Source organism: Aedes aegypti, chromosome 1 (assembly GCF_002204515.2).
Source record: "Aedes aegypti strain LVP_AGWG chromosome 1, AaegL5.0 Primary Assembly, whole genome shotgun sequence".
NCBI lineage: Eukaryota > Metazoa > Arthropoda > Insecta > Diptera > Culicidae > Aedes > Aedes aegypti.
The window spans coordinates 248,356,271-248,378,879 of NC_035107.1; the positions used below are offsets into that span (position 1 = coordinate 248,356,271).

At 38.4% G+C, this 22,609-nt stretch overlaps 2 protein-coding genes across 3 annotated transcripts; one reads left to right on the top strand and one right to left on the bottom strand.

The window, feature by feature from the left end:
* Position 1: 1 nt before the first annotated feature.
* On the top strand, positions 2–7,484 carry LOC5578931 (bolA-like protein DDB_G0274169). Its single transcript, XM_001657169.2, has 3 exons — positions 2–147; positions 6,913–7,160; positions 7,220–7,484. The coding sequence occupies exons 1-3, from the start codon at positions 123–125 to the stop codon at positions 7,367–7,369; spliced, it is 423 nt and encodes a 140-aa protein (XP_001657219.1). The 5' UTR covers positions 2–122; the 3' UTR covers positions 7,370–7,484.
* Positions 7,399–20,914, bottom strand: LOC5578930 (set1/Ash2 histone methyltransferase complex subunit ASH2). Of its 2 annotated transcripts, XM_001657168.2 has the most exons (5): positions 20,638–20,914; positions 19,949–20,433; positions 15,821–16,210; positions 7,807–8,345; positions 7,399–7,567 (listed from the first exon to the last, which is right to left on the bottom strand). In XM_001657168.2, exons 1-5 carry the CDS (start codon positions 20,706–20,708, stop codon positions 7,463–7,465), a joined length of 1,590 nt encoding a protein of 529 aa, XP_001657218.1. In that variant the 5' UTR covers positions 20,709–20,914; the 3' UTR covers positions 7,399–7,462. The 2 variants fall into 2 exon arrangements, with proteins under 2 accessions (XP_001657218.1, XP_021693195.1); XM_021837503.1 differs by lacking the exons at positions 19,949–20,433; positions 20,638–20,914 and adding an exon at positions 16,272–16,784.
* Positions 20,915–22,609: the final 1,695 nt, after the last annotated feature.

The following is a 22,609-nucleotide window of genomic DNA, read 5'->3' on the forward strand; positions in this document are numbered from 1 at the left end:
TGACGAAAGTGACGGATAAGCGTTACAAACGAGAAGATTGTTACCGATTTGTTTTGGATTCACGGTGCACAGGAAAACAGTCGCAAAATCGGAGTTGATAATAATCATTTCGGTATCGGATTATGAATATAATTCCTAGCCTACGAGGTAAGCTTAGTAAATTTAACTTAATAGCTTATTTAGTATTGTAAGTTTCGAATTCAAAATCTGCAAAAATTAACACAAATGCGAAATTACCCTCTCAGATAAATGTTCCTATCAATGAGGGGAACAAGGGGCATAATGAACACACGGGGCTTAAGATCACGGTTTGTTTACCCATGATTGGGTAAAAAATTACCAATGGCGAAGGCGATCTTGTGTTTCACCGATATAGTCGGTTGCCCTTCTTCAGTCTCAAGCCTCAGGTTTAATAAGGGTGGGATTTTGAATACATATGTATGTTGTTATTTAGTTTCAATTATCACCTATATGGATTTGCGTTTACACAGTGTATTCTGTGCTTTTTCACCTTTGGCGACTTTTAAAGATACCGATTTGGCTTTATCGTGCTGAGGTTGCAAAAAGCTTAATCCTGTCTACTAGTTTGAGTAGTGGTTATGGTTAGGATAGCTCAGAAAATACTTCAAGCATAAAAGAAAGGCAACGATCAATCTTTGCAAAATGGTGTAGTATCGTACTGTTAAGAGTAGGCCATGGATTTGAGAGTGACATAAGAGGTTTGGAATAAAAAATTGTTATTTAGAACACCATTGAAATCAGACGTGTTTTGGTGTCTCTACATTGGCGACGAGAGTAAAATAGTATCAAAAAGGAGGAAAAGAACAGTAAGATATGCCCGGTTAAGACTCTGTATTGATTATTTGGGTCGAAGTTATGGAGACATGAAAGCCGGAAACAAATCCAACGTGGAGTCAGATTCAAATCTTTCACAGTACCGGCAAGGCGCATCAGACAGGAACCAAGTTGGATGAAGGGCACGATTTGGAATGGTAAATATGAAAATACTTTGGATATACATTGCAAGATGACGCCATGAAGGTAGCGTGTTTATAAGAATTGTTTGCAAAGATTTAAATTTACGAGAATAATTCTCAAAACTGGTTTTGTACTGATTGATTGTACTATAAAATGGTTATTGGAAGATTGTTTGCAAGCGGATATTAAATATTATGAATAATATTTTCTAACAAGTATTATTTTCATCCAGAGTTTACTAATTGAGTTTTATTTTAGCAAAATTCTAAAACTATAAAAAATACACTAAACTGTCAGAAATTGACGTTATCGAGATTGTTTCAATATATTTAGAAAAAAGGAGGAGAAAAAAAACAATTAAAGCTTCCGGTAAAAGTCATTAAATGTTAAATTAAAAATTAAGACAAGTGACAACCATGTTCCGGCCCGTATAAATAAACGGGAATCAATTGGAATGAACCGATTAAATGCATTGAATTCTAGTTGATACTTATTTGGAGAACTTCTTAATGAGTCAATAAAAAAAAATAGCGAGCTTTCCATGATTTTAATATGAAGGTGCAAAATAACAGTAAATAACAGATACTACCCGTATATCAAAATTTTACATAACTGTAATTGCAATCATTTTGCGGTTGTTAGTCAAGCCATTGGAAGCCATATTTCCAATATTGAATACACTACTTTTCATCACATGTTGGATACATTAACCACACTGCTTAGTGAATGAAACTATATTCACATTCATATCCAGCACAAGCACTACAGGTCTGAACTTTGGTAGCCTGAGTAGAGTATTTCTTATTAGGATGCATACAATGCTGTATAAACACAGTTATAAATTAATAAGCATTGGTTTGTTGAACGGATTGTAAATATAGCGATTTTGTGTAAATTTGAATTTAGAAAATTCATATTATTATTATCAACTGCTGTTTATTCTATGAAAAAAAAGAATATTTTTTGAAAAAACATATCATCAATATTTACAGTACCGATACGTCATCATTTATACTTAGCTTCATTCAGATACCTTTCTCTTCTCTTTAATCGCTAAATGATGTGCCCTTTTTTCAATCATTACCGATTGTACTTTTGTTTCCATTGAAATAAACATTTTTCTTGCCCATTTTTCATTCTTGAAAATCGTTTGTCGTATAACAGTATTTTCCAAAATTTATTCAAATATTTCGTGCCGCACCTAAACTACAAGAAATGTATAAAACATATAAAATAAAGTTTAAACGCATTTTATGTGAAGTTCCCCTTTTTTTTTTTGTTTTTTGGTGTCTCTACAAATGGTACAACCCAAGTGGCGCTATTTCAAGAACCTTACTTTCGTAAGGGGAATTTTTATCTAGGTAACCTTGTGGACCCAGTTGTTGCTGCTTTCAGTAATTATGAAAGGGCGAACACGCGTGTCATGCTTTGTGCATGCATGCTCGTTAATAGATCAATCGTTGCTACACTCATTTCTGAGTTAACAACCAAAGATATATGTGATGTAACAATTGATGTTTCTGTTGGTGACCGCAATAGGAAATACGTCTATTGTTTGGTTTATCACCACATGATGAACCATCCCCAACGGATGATTTGTAGCAAAAGGCCTTCCACCTGTTGTGAGCTGTGATGGAAATGCTCATCACATCATCTGGGCCAGTAGCGTAGCTAGGGGGGTGCGGTCCGCACCGGGCCCCGAGCTCCTGGGGGCCTCAAAATCGAAGGGTGGATTTCTCATAACATTAAAATTTCGACATAGCTTGTTGGAAACTGCCAGTTTGTAAGATCCCAAAAAGATAATGAACATGACAATCATAATTTTTGAACGAGACTAGGTTCAGCGATGTACAGGGGCCCCTTGATTCTCCCTTATTTTTAATACTTTAGAACTAGGTTTAAAGTGGGTCGAGGGGCCCGAGGGACCATGGCTTTGGGCCCCCATTTTGGGGGCCTACACAAATATTTATTTTGTAAGTTATTTTCCTTGATGTTGTTCAATCGATTGCTCTCATGAGAAAACTGAGACTTCGATAAGCGGCGTCGGTGGTGTTGTGGTAAGCGTGATTGCATGTCATCCCAGTCGGTCGAGTATCAATTCCCGAAGACGCCGTCGGGAATTTGTGAGGCATAAATTCTCTGAACACGTCTTCCTTCGAAAGGGAAATAAAGCCGTTGGTCGCGGCCCATATGTTGATGAGTTCGATATGTAGAGTCTCAGATGTGTGTGGAGGCCTCCCTGAGCGTCCGTGTTTAGGCTTAGTACCAGGACTAGGCTGACGTAAAACTACAACCGATGCCAAAAGGTGTAAAAGTCAAAAGGTGTAATGCCAAAAGATGTAAAAGTAAAAGAAAAAGAAGAAGAGCCTTCGACGAGGCCCGCTCTTGGCTTTACCTCCTGTAAATACTTAAGTAGGCTCAAATACCTATTTTGAAAATGTTGAGTCTAATTACGGCTTTGAATTTATAAATATTTTTTTCGTGAATTTTTATTTCGTTTTTCATTTCGGAAATGATACAGATACCTTCTCAATATGTTGAATGAGTAAAGGCCTAAAAGTGTACAGTTTTTTAGATTTTAAAATCTTTTCAAAATAATGAATTTTGTGAAATGTGTAATGATGTGTGAATGTGTAAGCCAAATATTTTGATTTTTAGTTAATTATTTAGACTGATGCAAATACTAATTTAATTTTTTGTTCAAGACCACTTGGGAGGCCTAAGGCGGGGAATAATATTCAGGGTACAAACTGGGGTGCAAACAAATAAAATACATAAAAAAGGTAGCAGCTAATGACCAATCGATTAAGTTTTCAGCTTAAACGGAAGTTTAGTTCTCCAGCCGTACTCTTGAAAATTTGAACTTTGGCTTCGATTCATCTTCACCTTAATCGTATCGAGAGATACAAGTAAATTCTTTCAAGAATTCGCTTAGAATTCTTTCAGGAATGTTTGCAAAAATCCTAACTGGATTTCTACAGAATTAAGATTAGCCATAAATTTAGGAAACTTTTTTCAGTGCTTTCATGTAGAAACTCTACAGAATGTCTTGAACAATGCTATCAGGATGTTTTCTAATAATTTCTGAAGAATTGATTCGGGCTTAAAATGACTATGATAAAGCTAGTAAGTAATAATCTATCTGGCGTTCCTATATGGACGTCAATTCATTACGGGATTTAAACAAATTGCCACAGAGATTCCGAATAGGTCTATTTTATTTCTTTTCGAAGGATTCTTCAAAACTGCCTACAGGAATCATTCTATAAATTTATCAAGGTTTCAACCAAGAATTTCACAAAGGCGACCTTTGAGCATTTTCCTCTGAAAACCACTGAAGGGTTTTTTTGGCGTACCTTTGGCCAAGCCCGTGGTTTTCGCAAGTATTTCTTAACTCCAAGGATTCTTCTACGAATTATTTTACTTATTTCAAATATACCCCTTGAGATTTACCTGTGTGTTTTTTCTGGTGTTTATCTTATAAATTTGCGAGAATTCCTCAAATAAATAGAAACCTTTTGGGATTCGTCCTTAATTTTTTTTCCAGTGAGACCTTTTGGGATTCGTTCATTACTACTACAAGGAGTTCTTCAAGTGGTTAAAGCAGACATTTTCCCAGAAACACCTTAGTGGTTATACCAGTTTCTTAAGGATTATTTTAAATATTCTTGCAAAATTTCTTCTAAGACCTCGTTTACAAAAAAGTTTCGAAAAAATCCAAGAATTTAAGGAGTTTCGAGAAGTTTTAGATTTATACTGCAGAAAAATCTGTGCATGTTTTATTTTTCAACAAATTGGAAAATTTTCTCTAGGGATACCTCTATAAGTTTTGCTGGGAATTCCTCATTAAATAACATAACATAGCCTGCTAGATTTGCATTAAAAACCTTAATGAAGAATTTATCAGTGATTGGCACAATACTAGAATTTCTGAAATTTATCCAGCGATTCCATCAGATATATAATAAATATGTTCCAAGAATTTTTCACGAGTCTTCAAGAAGTTCAAATAGGAATAACTGTAAGCATCTTACTTAATACCGTACAATATACAGAAAGTTATCCAAGAATATCTCTAAAGATCCTTTTAAACAGAAACATATAGCAACTTCTGAGGGAATCGCTTCACATAAATATGTTTTTATTCCATAAGACGTAGCAATAAAAATAATTTCCTGGACGAAATTTTAGTTACGTCCTGGTATGGCTTATTCTTCACAGGCAGAGATTTTTTTGACCATTTAATCACGATTTTTTTTACAAATATTGGGTTTGAATTTGAAACTTGTACCCTTCTGAATTATTGAATCGCTAAGTGGCTCGGTAGCTGGTAAAGCACTCGTCTGGCATACAAAAGTCGTGGGCTCGAATCTGAGCTCGTGAATTTTTCATGATGTCACTCATAATTCATCCATCTTTACCATGCGTAATGAGTTAATTAATTTATATATTGAACGTTTCCGGAAAAATGTTAAAAGTACGTGTTAGTTCGGTAATAAAATAATTTTGCAAACCTCTTTGGGAGGAGTCCCCAAATCTGGCTCCGCACCGGACCCCAAAGACTCTAGCTACACCACTGTCTGGGGCAGCTCAGATATTAATTTGAGAGGCTTCTGTCTGATGGAATAATTAAGTAGTACAGATCTTGGATTACTTAACATAGGCAATCGCCCAACCTTCATGGTGTCTACTGGAGAAGAAGTGTTAGACATAACGCTCTGCTCGAACAGAATCAGGCACAAGTTGACGAATTGGCATGTACCAGATGAGGAATAATTATCTGATCATCGCTACATCTTCTTTGAACATTCAAAGAAGTGGGAACTCTACACTGCATTGGTTGAGACCGCCGTTGATACTACAACATTCTACATTATGGAAGCTTTTGAAGAAGCCGAAGAAGCATGTCCTCTACGGTCTGTGAAGACTACAAGAGGGACCCCATGGTGGAATTCCGATCTGACGACTCAAAAATAATGTATAAAAAATTGGAACTGACGGTGTCCAGCTGGATCAGAGTCGTTCAAGTCGGCTTGCAAGGCTTACAAGAAGGCTCTTCAATCTGCTGAACGATCCGGATGGAAAAACTTTTGTACAAATGTTTCCAGTTTGAGTGAAGTCAGTTGGCTGAACAAAATCTAAGGATTTTCAAATGAACGAAATTCGCTCACCTAATGGTGACTTCTAATGAAGAAGTTTGAAAATGTTTATTCAATACACACTTCCCCGGATGTGTAGACATAGCATCTACGGATGAACCAATTGTCTTTTCATGTAGTTACGAGTCTTTGACTTCGCAGTATCGTAACTACTGAGTCGATTCAATGGGTACTTATTAGTTTTGCTCCTTACAAATCTCCAGGAGCAGATGGGATTTATCCTGTTCTGCTCCAGAAGGGTTTTGAGTTTATCAAACATGTTTTGAAAAAGCTACTTGTAAGCAATTTTGCTACCGGGTATTTTCCTAGCTCTTGGCGTGATATTTCTGTAAAGTTTATCCCAAAAGGAGGATGTACATCGTATAAAGAAGCAAAGAGTTTTAGACCAATCAGTCTGACCTCTTTTCTTCTGAAATGTCTGGAACGCATTATCGATCATCACATCCGTGATGTTTATTTGGCAAACATGCCTCTTCATGTGAATCAACATGCTTACCAATCTGGAAAGTCCACTGTGCCTCTTTTACACAAAGTTGTATACGATATTGAGAAAGCATTCGCTCAGGCTCTCTTTGGTATAGGCTCTCTTTGGTATGATTCAAATATTACGTAACACAAAATTTGCCAATTTTAGACCCCCTCCTTCCCCACGTAACAACTTTTGTTTGGAAAACTTAAAATTTACAATCTCCATTCGACCGTATTTATTAATCACGTAAGACAATTTTTTGATTTACTTATCAACTCCAACATTTTCTTTATATCTAACGTATAGCAACGCTACCCTCCAACCTGCAACTTATAACCGTGTTCGGATGTAACGCAGTTCGCACGATGGCCGCAACCGCCCAGCACGAAAAACCTATCGAAACCGCAATCCATGATGGGCTTAATGCGAAGCTTGCCCCGATACACCTGGAGGTAGTCAACGAGTCCTACATGCACAACGTACCCAAGGGTTCGGAAACCCATTTCAAAGTGCTGGTGGTATCCAACCAATTCGATGGGCTACCGCTGATCAAGGTTTGTGCATGTTTAGACCAAAAAAGGATCGTGAAATGAAACGAAATTTTCTTCAACAGCGCCATCGATTGGTCAACGAGATCGTCAAGGAGAAACTGGCCGGAAATTTCGTACACGCCCTATCCATCGAAGCCAAAACGCCCGCCCAATGGGACGAATCGTACAAGTTGGAACCCAGTCCCAACTGCCGGGGCGGTTTCGGCAAATGAACGTTCGGAATGGAATAAATTTAGTTTTGTTATGTTAAATACTTACAGCTACTGAACGATGAGATGTTTTATTTACACGCGGTATGAATCGAACTAAAGGCTATACGTATCCAGACGAAGTTTGCCATCGTTCTCGGTGAAATACATCATGTCCGCCATGGTTTGCTCGCAGATCATCTCCTCGACGCGTCCTTGCATCTACGGGAAACGGAAACCGATTAATGTACAGTGAGGTGGTCCAAAATTTACAGGGTAATCTCCTCGTAAAAATTTCTAGTTAGGTACTTCGAAACAAAATTCATTGAAAAATAAGGAAAATAGGAACTTTTGGTTAGAGACCTTCCATCAGAAAAAGACAGTTTAGAGACTTGCGTTAAAATAGAGATCAAATCTTTAAAAAGATATCTGTAATCTGTAGAGAAAATATAACAACTTACCGCTTTGCACTTGAACTGTTCCTCCACTTCAGGATGCTTGAAATTGGGCCCGAAGTTTACGCTGATCGTTGCACTCTTATGGACCGATATGGCCGGATAGTACGCTCCGCCATACATATCGGTGAACGCTTCACCTTGGCAGACTCCATTCTTGAAGAAGTATATCTTACTGCCGGGCAACACCTTCAACGACTTGAGCGTTTCCGTCACCTTATCCTTCTCCTCGTAGTACAGGTGGCTTTTGAACTTGACCAACGGACGATCCTTGAACGTGCTCGGAATGTGCCCGGCGGGGTTCGACTCAGGGAGCACTATCATGAACCCGAGAGTGTCTCCCACTCCGTACCCATCGCTGTAGTGCTTTCCGTGAGATTCGTGAAAACGGGTTCCCTTGCGGGAGCGCCACGAGTAGCCGAATTTATCGTAACCCAGCGGCGCTTGCAGATTGGCGTATTCCTGGCCCCAGCCAAGCCGACAGGCTGATCCTTCGGGCATTTCTTCCACTGTTGCTTCCCAATACCAACAGCCACGGGTGACGTCTGCAAAAGAAGGCGGTTTGATAATAGGAAATTGCTTTTAGGGCAAAATTTACATGTACATGTACATCTAGACAAGATCATTATAAGAGTAACAGATTTCTTAAAAAACATTCAAAAATTGCCTTAGAAATGTATCCAAAAATTACAACAGACATTATTTCAAGAATTCTTCAAGATATATGTCCGTATTTTTAAAGAATTAGCGAGACCGCCTCTTATTCTGCTCACTGAAGAAGTCTGTAAGTCGCAAGACGAAATAAGCCTATCTGTCAAGATAAGCAAAATATTACATTAATTAACTCATTACGCGTGGTAAAGATGGACAAATTATGGGTGAAATTATGAAAAAAATCCACGTGCTCGGCTGGGATTTGAACCCAGGACTCTTGTATGCTAGACGAGCGCTTTACCAACTAAGCTACCGAGCCACTTGGTGACCCAATAACTGAGTTGGTTACAAGTTTTGGTTGGTTCAAAATTTGAATTCTAAACTTGTAACCAACTTATTAAAATTTTTATGTGATTTGTCAGTTAAGTTCCTTGGATTTTTTTTTAATATTTGGACGAATTTTGAGAAAATTTGTTTAGAATGGAAATCTTATAAGAAAACTTCCAGACATCCCTCTGAAACTCTTATAGAAATATGAAATTTCATAAGGTTTTACAGAAGAATCCCAGCAGGGGAAAAATTCGGAAGAATCTTCAAAAGATATTTTGAGGCCTTCCAGCTGGAAGAACAATCACAGAGATTTCTAGAAAAATCTTGAAGGAATGTCCAAGAGCATCCTAGAAGTAAATCCGGAAGAATTACGGAAGAACCTATGAAAGAATCTTAAAAAAAAAACAATTATGATGTATTCAGAGGATCCTCAAAAAGATTGCGAAAAGAACCTTAGAAGGTTTGCCCAAAGATTCCTTCAAAAATATTCGGAAGAATTCCCATAGGATTTTCGGAAGAGTCCCAGAAGTGATATACGATTAGCATAGCATAGCATAGCATAGACTGACTGTACATGTCAATGGTTGCTACTCCGTGATTGATCGGAACTGGTAATAATTGCACTGCGATCCAAATGAATAAGGGATGGGAGTTTCCGCTTACTCTCGGAGTGCAATTTTAGCAGATCTAATATTATTGATCAATAAAGGCGCCGGCCAAGTCCTTACAATCAGTTGGGATAGGAAAGGAATGTTAGGGTGTAATGATTGTTGCTTCTAGAGACCGAGAATACCTCTGCATCTCCACAATCACCACGGGAAGGGTGTTTATTAGTGGAGAAGGAAAAGATCTGGGAGTCACCTTTGGTCGGTGATGCGATCCATGGATAAGGTGGAAAAATACGATTTATACTTAAAGCTAGTTTTTAGTTTTATCTCAAAAAGTTTTTGGTAGAACCCTGGCCACGATCACAGGGTTTGACGGTGCCAAAGTAGAAGGTGCACCATAATAATACCCGTCTGTGAAACATATCACCTTCCCAATACTTTGGCACACCTCCAACGGTTCATGATTTATCATGAAACGGCTGCATTCAGGCGGAGGATCTGTTAATATGTTTCGGCATATTATCAGGTCCTCTTCGAACGGAGGGACCGCCAGGGCTCATTAGTTACTTATAAACCAATGCTGGTTGTTTGATGTTTCAATTCGTTTACACGAGCTGTAGCATCCTTTGTACTAATCAGCAATGGTGGTTAAGTTTCGAAGCTAACGTGTGATCAAACGTTTTATAATGCAACATAAGAATGGGTGTTTGGTGGAACTGTGCGTTACACTCGTCGTTATTAAATTTAGTGATTGTGAAGGTGCTAATAGTGATTTTATTATTAAATCTATAGTGATGAAAATTTAAAAATTAAGGTGGAAATGATTCTGATAGTTTTGTTAAAAATATAATAGTAATGATGTGAACTCTACTAATTTAATAATGGTCAAAATACATTGTGCAATCATTTTTCTGAATATAAACTTAATTGCCTAGTTCTTCAAACGTGCATGATAAAAGTGTTAATATGTAATGACAGCGAGTGCAGAAGAATGGATCTAAGTGATTTTTTTTTCAATGTAACTTTCTTGATCATAGTGCTAAATCGTAGTTTGAATAGTAATGACTCTACAGCAACAAAAAAAAATGATACATTTAAATTGAATATCTTTTAATTACTTAGTAATGCTCACAGATGGTAATGCTAACAGATGGTAATGTTAACAGATTTATATGAAAATGGTGTGATGTGAAAAGTGATATAATAGAAAGTATATCTGAAGTGTATTACGAAAGTTGATGAGTGATAATCGGTGATATACGCGATAGTGTCGAAAATAAAAGTGACGATAGTGGGTGATGAAATGAAATGGGGATTGAGGACCTTTTAATAAAACTATTTCGTTCTTCACTTTAACCACTCTGGTAGCATTTCAGGCCTTATCATAGTTTGATAGTAGTCTGAACTACTAGACTGCAAAACTACGGCAAGGGCTGATTGCTGCTAGCGTACACAGTGACCATTTGAGCAACATTGCTTAGGAACGTCTGTGTGATGAACGCAATAGAGGCTTATAAAAGCAAATGTTGGGAAGGAGCTTAGGGCAGATTAAGAGTCCCAGTACTACCACTATCGCTACCGACAAAAAAAAAAAAAAAAAAAAAAAAAAAAAGAAAAAAAGAAAAAAAAAAAAAAAAAAAAAAAAAAAAAAAAAAAAAAAAAAAAAAAAAAAAAAAAAAAAGTTTTTGGTAGAAGATTTAAAATAAACGTCAACAACAACATTATAGATTGTCGAACCATTCAAAAGAAGTTTTTATTAATGACGAAAAGAGAAAAATACATACGTATATCTTAAATTATATGAAACAGGAATAATACCGGCACATGTAGTGACGAACCATACATAGTTTGTTTGAAAATTACATAGAAGTATTATTGAACATTTTTGCCTCAATAAGAAAAGTCTTTGGTAGAAGTTTTAAAATAAGCGTCGACATTCATAATCTCAAACGATTCAAAAAATATTTAAAATATTTGAAGAAATGTCAAAAATTTTATGTTTATTAGAATTGTAAAAAACAGGCATAATGCCGACACTTGTAGTGACGAACCATACAAAGTTTGATTGAATATTACAAAAAAAGTAACGCTTTCATAAAAAAATGTGTTATCATAAGCATGAAACGAGCTCATCAGTTGGTAATCCATCCTCGACTGAACACGAATATCTTTTCGCACTCACACAGCGCGAACAGCAAAACTTCTCGGCGCCCCGAAAACGAACCGTCTTGCTTGGGCTTTCCGAAACACTGCCCAGCACAACGCGAGAACCGAAAACCAAACTCCCGGAATCCTGAAAACGAAGCGTCTCACTATCGCTACCGACAAAAAAAAAAAAAAAAAAAAAAAAAAAAAAAAAAAAAAAAAAAAAAAAAAAAAAAAAGTTTTTGGTAGAAGATTTAAAATAAACGTCAACAACAACATTATAGATTGTCGAACCATTCAAAAGAAGTTTTTATTAATGACGAAAAGAGAAAAATACATACGTATATCTTAAATTATATGAAACAGGAATAATACCGGCACATGTAGTGACGAACCATACATAGTTTGTTTGAAAATTACATAGAAGTATTATTGAACATTTTTGCCTCAATAAGAAAAGTCTTTGGTAGAAGTTTTAAAATAAGCGTCGACATTCATAATCTCAAACGATTCAAAAAATATTTAAAATATTTGAAGAAATGTCAAAAATTTTATGTTTATTAGAATTGTAAAAAACAGGCATAATGCCGACACTTGTAGTGACGAACCATACAAAGTTTGATTGAATATTACAAAAAAAGTAACGCTTTCATAAAAAAATGTGTTATCATAAGCATGAAACGAGCTCATCAGTTGGTAATCCATCCTCGACTGAACACGAATATCTTTTCGCACTCACACAGCGCGAACAGCAAAACTTCTCGGCGCCCCGAAAACGAACCGTCTTGCTTGGGCTTTCCGAAACACTGCCCAGCACAACGCGAGAACCGAAAACCAAACTCCCGGAATCCTGAAAACGAAGCGTCTTGTTTGGGATTTCAAAACACTGCCCAGCACAACACGAGAACCGGAAACCAAACTCCCGGCGTCCCGAAAACGATGCGTCTTGTTTGGGATTTTCAAAACACTGCCCAGCACAACACGAGAACCGAAAACCAAACTCCCGGAATCCTGAAAACGAAGCGTCTTGTTTGGGCTTTTCAAAACACTGCCCAGCACAACACGCGAACCGAAAACCAAACTCCCGGCGTCCCGAAAACGAACCGTCTTGCTTGGCCTTTCCAAAACACTCAGTCCCAGAAGTGATATACGATTGACGAAAAAATAACAGAGGCATTTAAAAAAAAAAATCAGAAGGATTTTAGGAAGAATCCTCAGAAGATATCCGAAAGTATTCCAAAAGGATTTCAGAAAGCATTTCCAGAAGAATCCAGAGGCATTCTCGTAAAAATCTCAGGAGTAGTAAAGTAGTATACCGTAAACAAGAATTTGGGTGAATATAGTCGAGAAGTATGCAAGAGTAGTAATGCCTAGAAGAAATTCTGGTAAAATTCCTAGAGAAGTCTTTGTACGAAATTTCTACAGAAATATCATGAGCAACCCATGTTTAAATTTATTGAGACATCCTTAAGGATTTTTGGTTAATTAGGAATACCTGAAGTCCCAATAGAGTATTTTTTTAGGACACTAATGGAAGAAACCCTAAATGATTACCCAAAAAATTCCCTAGAGATTTTTTTCCTGAGAAACCTTACAGGAATTTTCAAAGATTCAGTGGTAAAAGGAAGTTTTACTAGAAAAATCGGAATGGGAATTATTTGTAGGGCAATTTCTATACGATTTTCTAGGTACAACGAATTTTTTTAAAACCTTATAAGAATTCTAAGAGTTCTTACCAAGTTTTAAAGAAAATCGTATAGAAATTCCTCTAGGGGTTCCTGTAAGAAATCTTATAAAATTGCCTGGAGAAATAAATGAAGGAATATCGGTGGAAGAATGACTGAAAAAACGTCTTGAGAAATCCCAGATGGAATTTTTGGAACATCCGTACTGAAACTTACAGATATATCAATTTTGGACTGCTGAAGGTATTCCTAAAAGAATTTCTTTAATCATTCTTTAATGATAAAAGAAATTCTAGAGCAATCTGTGACAAAATTGTTTCTAGATTTTCTAGATTTTTTTCCTAAGTGTAAAAAAAAAAAAAAAAAAAAAAAAAAAAAAAAAAAAAAAAAAAGTTTTTGGTAGAAGATTTAAAATAAACGTCAACAACAACATTATAGATTGTCGAACCATTCAAAAGAAGTTTTTATTAATGACGAAAAGAGAAAAATACATACGTATATCTTAAATTATATGAAACAGGAATAATACCGGCACATGTAGTGACGAACCATACATAGTTTGTTTGAAAATTACATAGAAGTATTATTGAACATTTTTGCCTCAATAAGAAAAGTCTTTGGTAGAAGTTTTAAAATAAGCGTCGACATTCATAATCTCAAACGATTCAAAAAATATTTGAAGAAATGTCAAAAATTTTATGTTTATTAGAATTGTAAAAAACAGGCATAATGCCGACACTTGTAGTGACGAACCATACAAAGTTTGATTGAATATTACAAAAAAAGTAACGCTTTCATAAAAAAATGTGTTATCATAAGCATGAAACGAGCTCATCAGTTGGTAATCCATCCTCGACTGAACACGAATATCTTTTCGCACTCACACAGCGCGAACAGCAAAACTTCTCGGCGCCCCGAAAACGAACCGTCTTGCTTGGGCTTTCCGAAACACTGCCCAGCACAACGCGAGAACCGAAAACCAAACTCCCGGAATCCTGAAAACGAAGCGTCTTGTTTGGGATTTCAAAACACTGCCCAGCACAACACGAGAACCGGAAACCAAACTCCCGGCGTCCCGAAAACGATGCGTCTTGTTTGGGATTTTCAAAACACTGCCCAGCACAACACGAGAACCGAAAACCAAACTCCCGGAATCCTGAAAACGAAGCGTCTTGTTTGGGCTTTTCAAAACACTGCCCAGCACAACACGCGAACCGAAAACCAAACTCCCGGCGTCCCGAAAACGAACCGTCTTGCTTGGCCTTTCCAAAACACTCAGTCCCAGAAGTGATATACGATTGACGAAAAAATAACAGAGGCATTTAAAAAAAAAATCAGAAGGATTTTAGGAAGAATCCTCAGAAGATATCCGAAAGTATTCCAAAAGGATTTCAGAAAGCATTTCCAGAAGAATCCAGAGGCATTCTCGTAAAAATCTCAGGAGTAGTAAAGTAGTATACCGTAAACAAGAATTTGGGTGAATATAGTCGAGAAGTATGCAAGAGTAGTAATGCCTAGAAGAAATTCTGGTAAAATTCCTAGAGAAGTCTTTGTACGAAATTTCTACAGAAATATCATGAGCAACCCATGTTTAAATTTATTGAGACATCCTTAAGGATTTTTGGTTAATTAGGAATACCTGAAGTCCCAATAGAGTATTTTTTTAGGACACTAATGGAAGAAACCCTAAATGATTACCCAAAAAATTCCCTAGAGATTTTTTTCCTGAGAAACCTTACAGGAATTTTCAAAGATTCAGTGGTAAAAGGAAGTTTTACTAGAAAAATCGGAATGGGAATTATTTGTAGGGCAATTTCTATACGATTTTCTAGGTACAACGATTTTTTTTTAAAACCTTATAAGAATTCTAAGAGTTCTTACCAAGTTTTAAAGAAAATCGTATAGAAATTCCTCTAGGGGTTCCTGTAAGAAATCTTATAAAATTGCCTGGAGAAATAAATGAAGGAATATCGGTGGAAGAATGACTGAAAAAACGTCTTGAGAAATCCCAGATGGAATTTTTGGAACATCCGTACTGAAACTTACAGATATATCAATTTTGGACTGCTGAAGGTATTCCTAAAAGAATTTCTTTAATCATTCTTTAATGATAAAAGAAATTCTAGAGCAATCTGTGACAAAATTGTTTCTAGATTTTCTAGATTTTTTTTCCTAAGTGTACGTTTTACTGAAGAGATCCTTGGGATAAACTAGTCGCGAAAGAATCTCTAGATTCGATAGGGTTTACAGCAAGATTTTCTGTAAATATTTTTTTAACTACGAATTCTTACAGAAATTTAATCTTGAAGGGAAGATATTCCCAAGATTTTTAGAACTTCTTCAACATATCACGCAGAAACTTCTCTTGTGATTATTTAAGATTTTTTTTGCAGGAATTACTTCACTAATGTTGCTACAAACTGTTTCAAGAATTTACATTCAGAAATTATTCTAAGAGAATTCGATAGAATTTTACTCAAAATTATGAACAGATTCTTATAAAACTCTGTAAGGTTTGAATATGAATCAAAATATGGACAAAAGATTATGAAGAGCAAGTTACGCAAATGGGATGTTTATTTTACAATGCATACTCACAATGTGTACACCTCGCCATACAGTATCCCTTATCTCCGGTGACCGCCAAACGATCCTCCGAAACCTTCAGCTGCGGTGCCCGATCGTGCAACGCTATGAGGACCGCATTTGGCGATAGCACTCGATATAACCAGCCTGGAATCGGTTTCCCCGCCCAATCGGCACTTTCGTCGAACTCCTGCCGGAACGGTGCATGTGGATCCGGTTCGGCCAAAATGTACCGATAGCCGTCCTTGTTGAACGGGTGCTCCAGCGGGTAACCGTGGGCGGGAAGCTTCACCAGCGCCAGTTCCGTTCCGACGCGGCTCTTTTTGCCCAGTGCTCCGCCCTGATCGTTGTTGGGGAACTTTCGCTTCTGTTGACGGCCGGCCTTGGCCAAGTTTTGTGTGCCTAAAATTGGAGAGAAATTTAAATAACCATCTATAAAGCCGTACTTGTAACTTCCACGTACTGTCATCCATGTTTAAAAAACAGGTAAGGTTCGATTACCCAAATTGGGTACTTCCTGAGCGATTCTTTTCTTGTGTTGCGAACGAATTCGCTTATCAAAGTGCACGCACGACTTTCGTGATTGCGTCAGAATTATCCAGAAACGAAATGGAACGTTGAATGTGTAGTTATGGTAGTTATAGCAGCTATATGCTCAGTACGAATGCACTTGAGCTCTCACTAATCAACCACCGGAACAAACCCGGCTCGTTGCGGACGTGTCGATTTTACTTTGGTTACTGTTCTTCCCGTCCCTAATTGTTGAGCTATCGCACTTCCCCAGCTTCCCCCATTCCAATTGGATATCTGCTTCTATGCTGAAGAAAACGAATGCAAACTACAAAACAGATTGCAAAATAATAAAACGCAATTATGGGAACTCTCGACCTATCACTACTGAATATGAATCACACGTAGGTAGAAGTTTCACTGCCGCGCCTCTGTTGCTTCTGCTTCTACACTAGCGCGGTGTTGTGCCACACTCAAACTCAGCTGAGCGGCTGATCATCATCACTGATTCGACACACGCTTAGAATCAGTTGCACTGGATATGTGTAAATTTTACGCGTTTTACGCCATTATCGAACATTATTTTGTCATTCACGCATTTTTACGTAATCGTAAATTTACAATGGTCAACGTCTACATCTACTATTACGCAAAAAAACGTAAAAAACACAAAAAATTTGTCGAATACTGCGTAAAACTTACACATATCCTGTGCAACTGATTCTAAGCGTGTGTGAGCCATCAGTGAGAGAGTGAGAGAACCGGATTTTGCAGAGAGCACGACCGCACACGCTTAAAATGGTTTACACAAGGGTTATGACACTACTTCCAGTCTTCCCATGAACCGAACCGATATGCAACTTTGGTTTGAACCTTGGACTCAAATCGCCTTCGATGATTTTTTTGCATTGGTCCGTCGGGAGACCTTGATCAACTGGCAACAGAAATGGAGAGACGAAGAAATGAGTAGATGGCAGCATTCCATACTTCCACAGGTGGCGAAAAACCACGGTTTAAGGGCTTGGGCACAGGCTTCCCAAATGTACCGCCTCACGACAGTATTTCGACGGCTGTCATCAACTGCTTCCCATGACAGCCTTTTGAATGAACTATCCATGACAGCCTACCATGAGGTGGTCATGCGACATGTAACGATGCCGTCTTGTACAGCACACGGCAGTTTGGTCACATTGCCTGTAGTGTGTTCGTTTGCCGATGACAAGCTCGGTTGTTCATTCATAACATGTCTCGTACACCCGAGCGTCGTACTGGCAAAATGAATATGCAGTCGGGGCCTCTCGTGTTCTGTATTTTGCGCAATGTGATACGTCACGCTTAAGCATTTTCACACGTATTTTTTGAATCTTTAAAATGTTTGCTCTGCAATCACCAGACTATAAGACGAACATAGTTTTGAATATAATCATATTATCAATGATTTTCAAATCATATTACTCAAATTACGTTCATATTCTCCTTTTTGTACAACATTGTATTCTTATGTGAAAAATGTTTAGCGTGAATCTCAAGTTTCATGACAGCCCACGACAGCATTCTCGCGACAGCTGGCTTGAGTAGCCGAAGTCTGTCACAGCCCTTCGGTGGCTGCAATGTGAGACAGCCCGTTCGGCTCGCTACGACATGATCACGAATGCTGTCAGCTGAGTTCGTTTGGTAGCGACTGTTCCAATACAGCCAACATTCATGCGTGTGTGTCTGGTTGCCATTACGTTCAATGTTTGTTGCGAAACTTACAGCAGCAAGAGGCAGTGAAAACACACAGCGAATGTCGGCAGGGTGTTTTCGGCAGCTGTCGTGTCGAGGCTGTACATTTGGAAAGCCTGCTTGGGCATGAGCCGTGATTTCATTCGTGTCATGTGTCGGCTTATGTCCAATCATTATTCGTTAAACGCGCATACCCACCGTATTTGGCTCTCAGGAAGCAATCTCTGTGTTTGCGGCGTGGCTTACCAGGATATCGAACATGTCGTATGGGGATGCGGTGAGTATCGTGGCATCAGATATGAACTGACTGAAACTCTCCGGATCCGAGGAAAACAGCAGAAAACTGTTAGGGAAGTATTGGCGGGCCTTCATTTGGAATATATGATTTTTATCTATCTTTATCTTTATCTATCACTTCAATATCAATATCAGAATTTGATTGTCGTTCGTTCCCTCTCTTTCTTTCTCCCCTTCAAATTGTCCAATTCTCGTCGTGTCTCCCACAAACCGTTTCTGTTTAGTTTCGTTACAGATCTGGACATCTTGTCCCATCAGCTTAGTAGTGTAAGTAGCTTAAGAAATCCCGAGTAGCTTGTATTCCCTAACCTTAAAACATCCCCAAACTAACATAGTTTTTAAAATAAATATAAATTTAAAAATGTAAACAACGTAAAAAAAGAAAAAGATTTCGGCTCTGTTAAGCCCTACGGCGCTCGAGCCTGCCAAATAAACGAGTAAAAAAAATTGGTCTTTTTGAAAACCTAAATGTCGCACTCAATTCTGTGTAACCTTTTTTGAGCGTGTGAACATGCAGCAGTCAGTGAGCAATCAGTGAGAGAGTGAGAGTAACCGGATAACGGTGCACGGAGACGGAATTCAACTCAATTTTGGGTTGTTTCAACGCAATTCCGTAGTTGAGCCCAATAACTCAATTTTGGCTAAATTTCCAAGGTCCCCACTAGGTAGTTTGGCTTTAATTCCATTAGAAAAATATACTCAATTTTGGGTTGATTTAACGCAAAATTGAGTTCTTTCGACCCAAACATAAGAAAAGTTGCATTTACCCAAATTTGGCTTATTGGGCCAAAGTACCCCCATTGGGTAGATGCAGCTCTCTCTATTTTTGACAACATTCGTGTGGGAGAAAGAGAAAACCGAGAGATTTTGGGTTGAAACTATAATCGATATACTTAATTTTGGGTAAAGTAAACTCAAAAATTAGGTAAAAATATTTCTCCGTGTGAGCACGACACGCGCACGCTTAAAATGATTTTCACAACGGCTGTGACACTTCAACACAAAATTTGTGATTTTATTCGCTGCTCTCTGCACGGAAATATGCGAATGTTTTCAATACAATGGGCGCATATTGTGACCAAATATGATATCATTAGCTGAAAAAACCCTGCCGAAGGGAATCAATCAAGAGTAGGATCACAATTATCTCCAGTAATTCCTTCAAGGATTCCTTTAAGAGATAGATATCCTGAAATTTAATGTGTTCAAAAAAATATCCTTGGGATTGAAACAATACTTTCAACTATTCATCTAGGAAATTCCTACCACGAATTACTCTTATAAGTTTTCACCATTGATTCATTACAATATTTGATCGCAATATTTTTTAATCGCCAGTGATGTTTTTTGCATAACTTACTTCATAAAGTATGCATTGTAATAAGTTATTTGTAGTTTTCCAGGAGTTTATCTTTAAATTTGCTCAGACTTCTAATAAATCCCACAATGAATATTTCTTCAAGAATTTCTCCATGAATTCCTCCTCTCATTTCCTTTCATATTTTATGCGCGAATCAGGGCTGTTAAATGTCATGTTTTAGGATTTCCTTCAAGGATTTATTCCTGCATGGATTGTTTCAACGTATCTTCTAGCTATCCTTCACCTACCTTGTGCTGTGGCCTCATCATAGTTGGGCTTAATCTGCGTCAGATCCGACGTCACCAGTCCATACATTTGTCCATCGGCAGTCTCTTCGTACGCAAACAGCGTGTTGATATCCTTCAGCAGTGTCCGCTGCACCGTAGCGTACCAAGATTGGGTCGAACGCCGGCTCATGGTCGTCATCGATTCCCAGTAGTGGTCCATGAAGGGAATGATGTCCCTATCCTTGCTGAACATCACCTTCGGTTTGCCTTCCTTGGTCGCCGTCTGCTGCAGATTGGCAATGGCTGTCATGCACATCTGCGGAATCGTGGCCTGGGTCTTCCGGAAGCTTTCCAGCCCCGTTACGGAACAGTTCTTACAGACGAACACATAGTTCATAATGAAGGGCACCAGTCGGCCCAGCTGGAACCCGATGCAGGATTCGTGGAACCAACGGCAGCATGTCACACAAAGCAGTTCCACTATGTTGAGATTCCTTTCCTTTCCGCTGAGAAGGTGTAAACAGAGAGAGAGTTTGAAATGAAAAGAAAATGCGACAATGAGAGGGAGAGTTTTTATGCTGCGATAGTAAACAACCTAACATTGAGGTTATGTTACAAATAGTTAAACTTGAAAACTTTTAGTTTATTGATTGTGTTTAAATTGTAGTAAATGACGGTTTTGTGTTATATTTCATCTAGTTTTAACTTACCAATAACAGTTACCATATTTATCCTCGGTTTTTGGCGAATTTTTACCAGATTTGCCATCACCCTCATCCATTTTGAAAAATTGATTTTTCACCAAGATAAACGAACAAAAACACACAAAATTACACTTAAACCATGCACTACACTTTAAATATACAATTGAACACCAAAAACTGAAAACTTTAATTCAATTTGATTTGATTTTGCGGAAAAAATCGATGCCCGACGCGATCTGCTCAGGCAAATCAAGCGGACAAAGCCAAAAAGCCACTGCAGTTTGCGAGCATAAAAGTTGATGTTGCTCTTCGCTGTCAAAGAAGATCAGAGACTCGGAACGTAAAATTCAGGGCCTAATTCAGTAAAGTGCTCGATAAATCTTTTAAGGACATGGTAATCGGAACCTGTTCATCGGATAGTTCAAGGACTGTTTTTTTTAAGAATTTTATTTAACGAAAAACAACCACGTCTTAAGACGAAATATTTTACTTTTTTGATTTCTTTCTTTCCTTTCTCCTTCCTATTTCCACTCGCATCGAGCCAAACCTCCACAAACCTTCGCAGTGTACACTTTTTACTGTAACATACTCCCTCGGTTGAGGCGAAGGTCTTACAACCCAACTTCCAGGCCTTGGGTGGCATGTTATTGCCCTTCTTCTTAATCACCAGGAATCCAGTTCGCCGCAACGTGGGGTCCTTGTACTATTTGATGCGCTTCTGAATCCCCGTTACGTACTCATTTGGCCATCGTTTTTGCACCAGTTGGTAACGTGACAAACTCGTCTCCTTCAAATAATCGTACAGTGGTTCTGCTACCGCCATCAGTTCCCTTCCGACTAGGAAGTGTCCTGGGATTAGAGCTTCATAGTCGAAGGGATCATCCGTCAACTGCACAAGCGGTCTCGAGTTCAATACATCTATTTGGATCAAAAAGTGTTCAACTCTTCATAGGTGAGGTAGCTTCATTTAGAGTCTTGCACAGATGGAATTTCATGCATTTGGCATTGGCTTAGGAGGATTGAAGCTCAATTTGATTCCTCTGGGCTGGCAGAACTCGCTCAGTTTGTCGGCCAGCACCTGAAACTGTAGCAGATTCAGTAGGTCGGAAAGTTTCATTCAAGTTCCATTGTCGGAGAAGAGCTCAAATAGATTTTCTAGTTAGCAAATCGAAGAAGCGCTGCCAGGAAATCATCGGTTGTCAAGGAGCTCACCAGCTCTAGATGATGGATTTGGTGAACATGCATATGAAAAGACACACGTACACCTTCACCTTAGCTCTCATTCGTCCAATTTTAACGAAGAATGGTTCTGCGAAATCAATTCCAGCCCTGGTGAAAGGTTGGGCAGCAGCTCGGTATACTACATTAATTTTTATGCCGTGGGCAGCAGTAACTCGGCAACTCGAAAGATCGCCCATATACTGCTGTACGTCTCTGGGGTTGGTGCGGAAGCAAACCACACATTTCCTCAGGATTCGGTAAATAGTTCACTTCGCGTTACTGGTTTACAGCTTTGTACATTTGTTTCAACTCTGGCTGAACTTCTAAGCGGTGCTCCGAAGACAAAAATCGCCGCATCTCATGATTCCGGGATTCTCCGAGCTCTCCAACATTATCGCGAAATGACAGCATTATCAAATAACGGCTTGCCTTGGTTCTACTGTGCGTCTTCTGGAAACTGAGTTCCCATTTATCGTCTGGCCTAGGCGACGCATCACCCCCAAGCTCGTCGATGATCCAAAATCGCCACAGCAATCATCGGTTTCCTCCGATATTCCAGCTTGGCATACCTTCACGGTTCCTATCACCGCAGTGTCGGACACCGGGTCCAGAAACAAACCATCCAAACTGACTCTCCTGCAGCAATGGAAGATTCGTGGCCAGTTTTATCTTACCTTCTTGCAACACTTCGAAAAACAGGACAACCTGGTTCATAGAAAATCGGATTCGCTAGTTGCACCGACTTGGGAATCGTCGC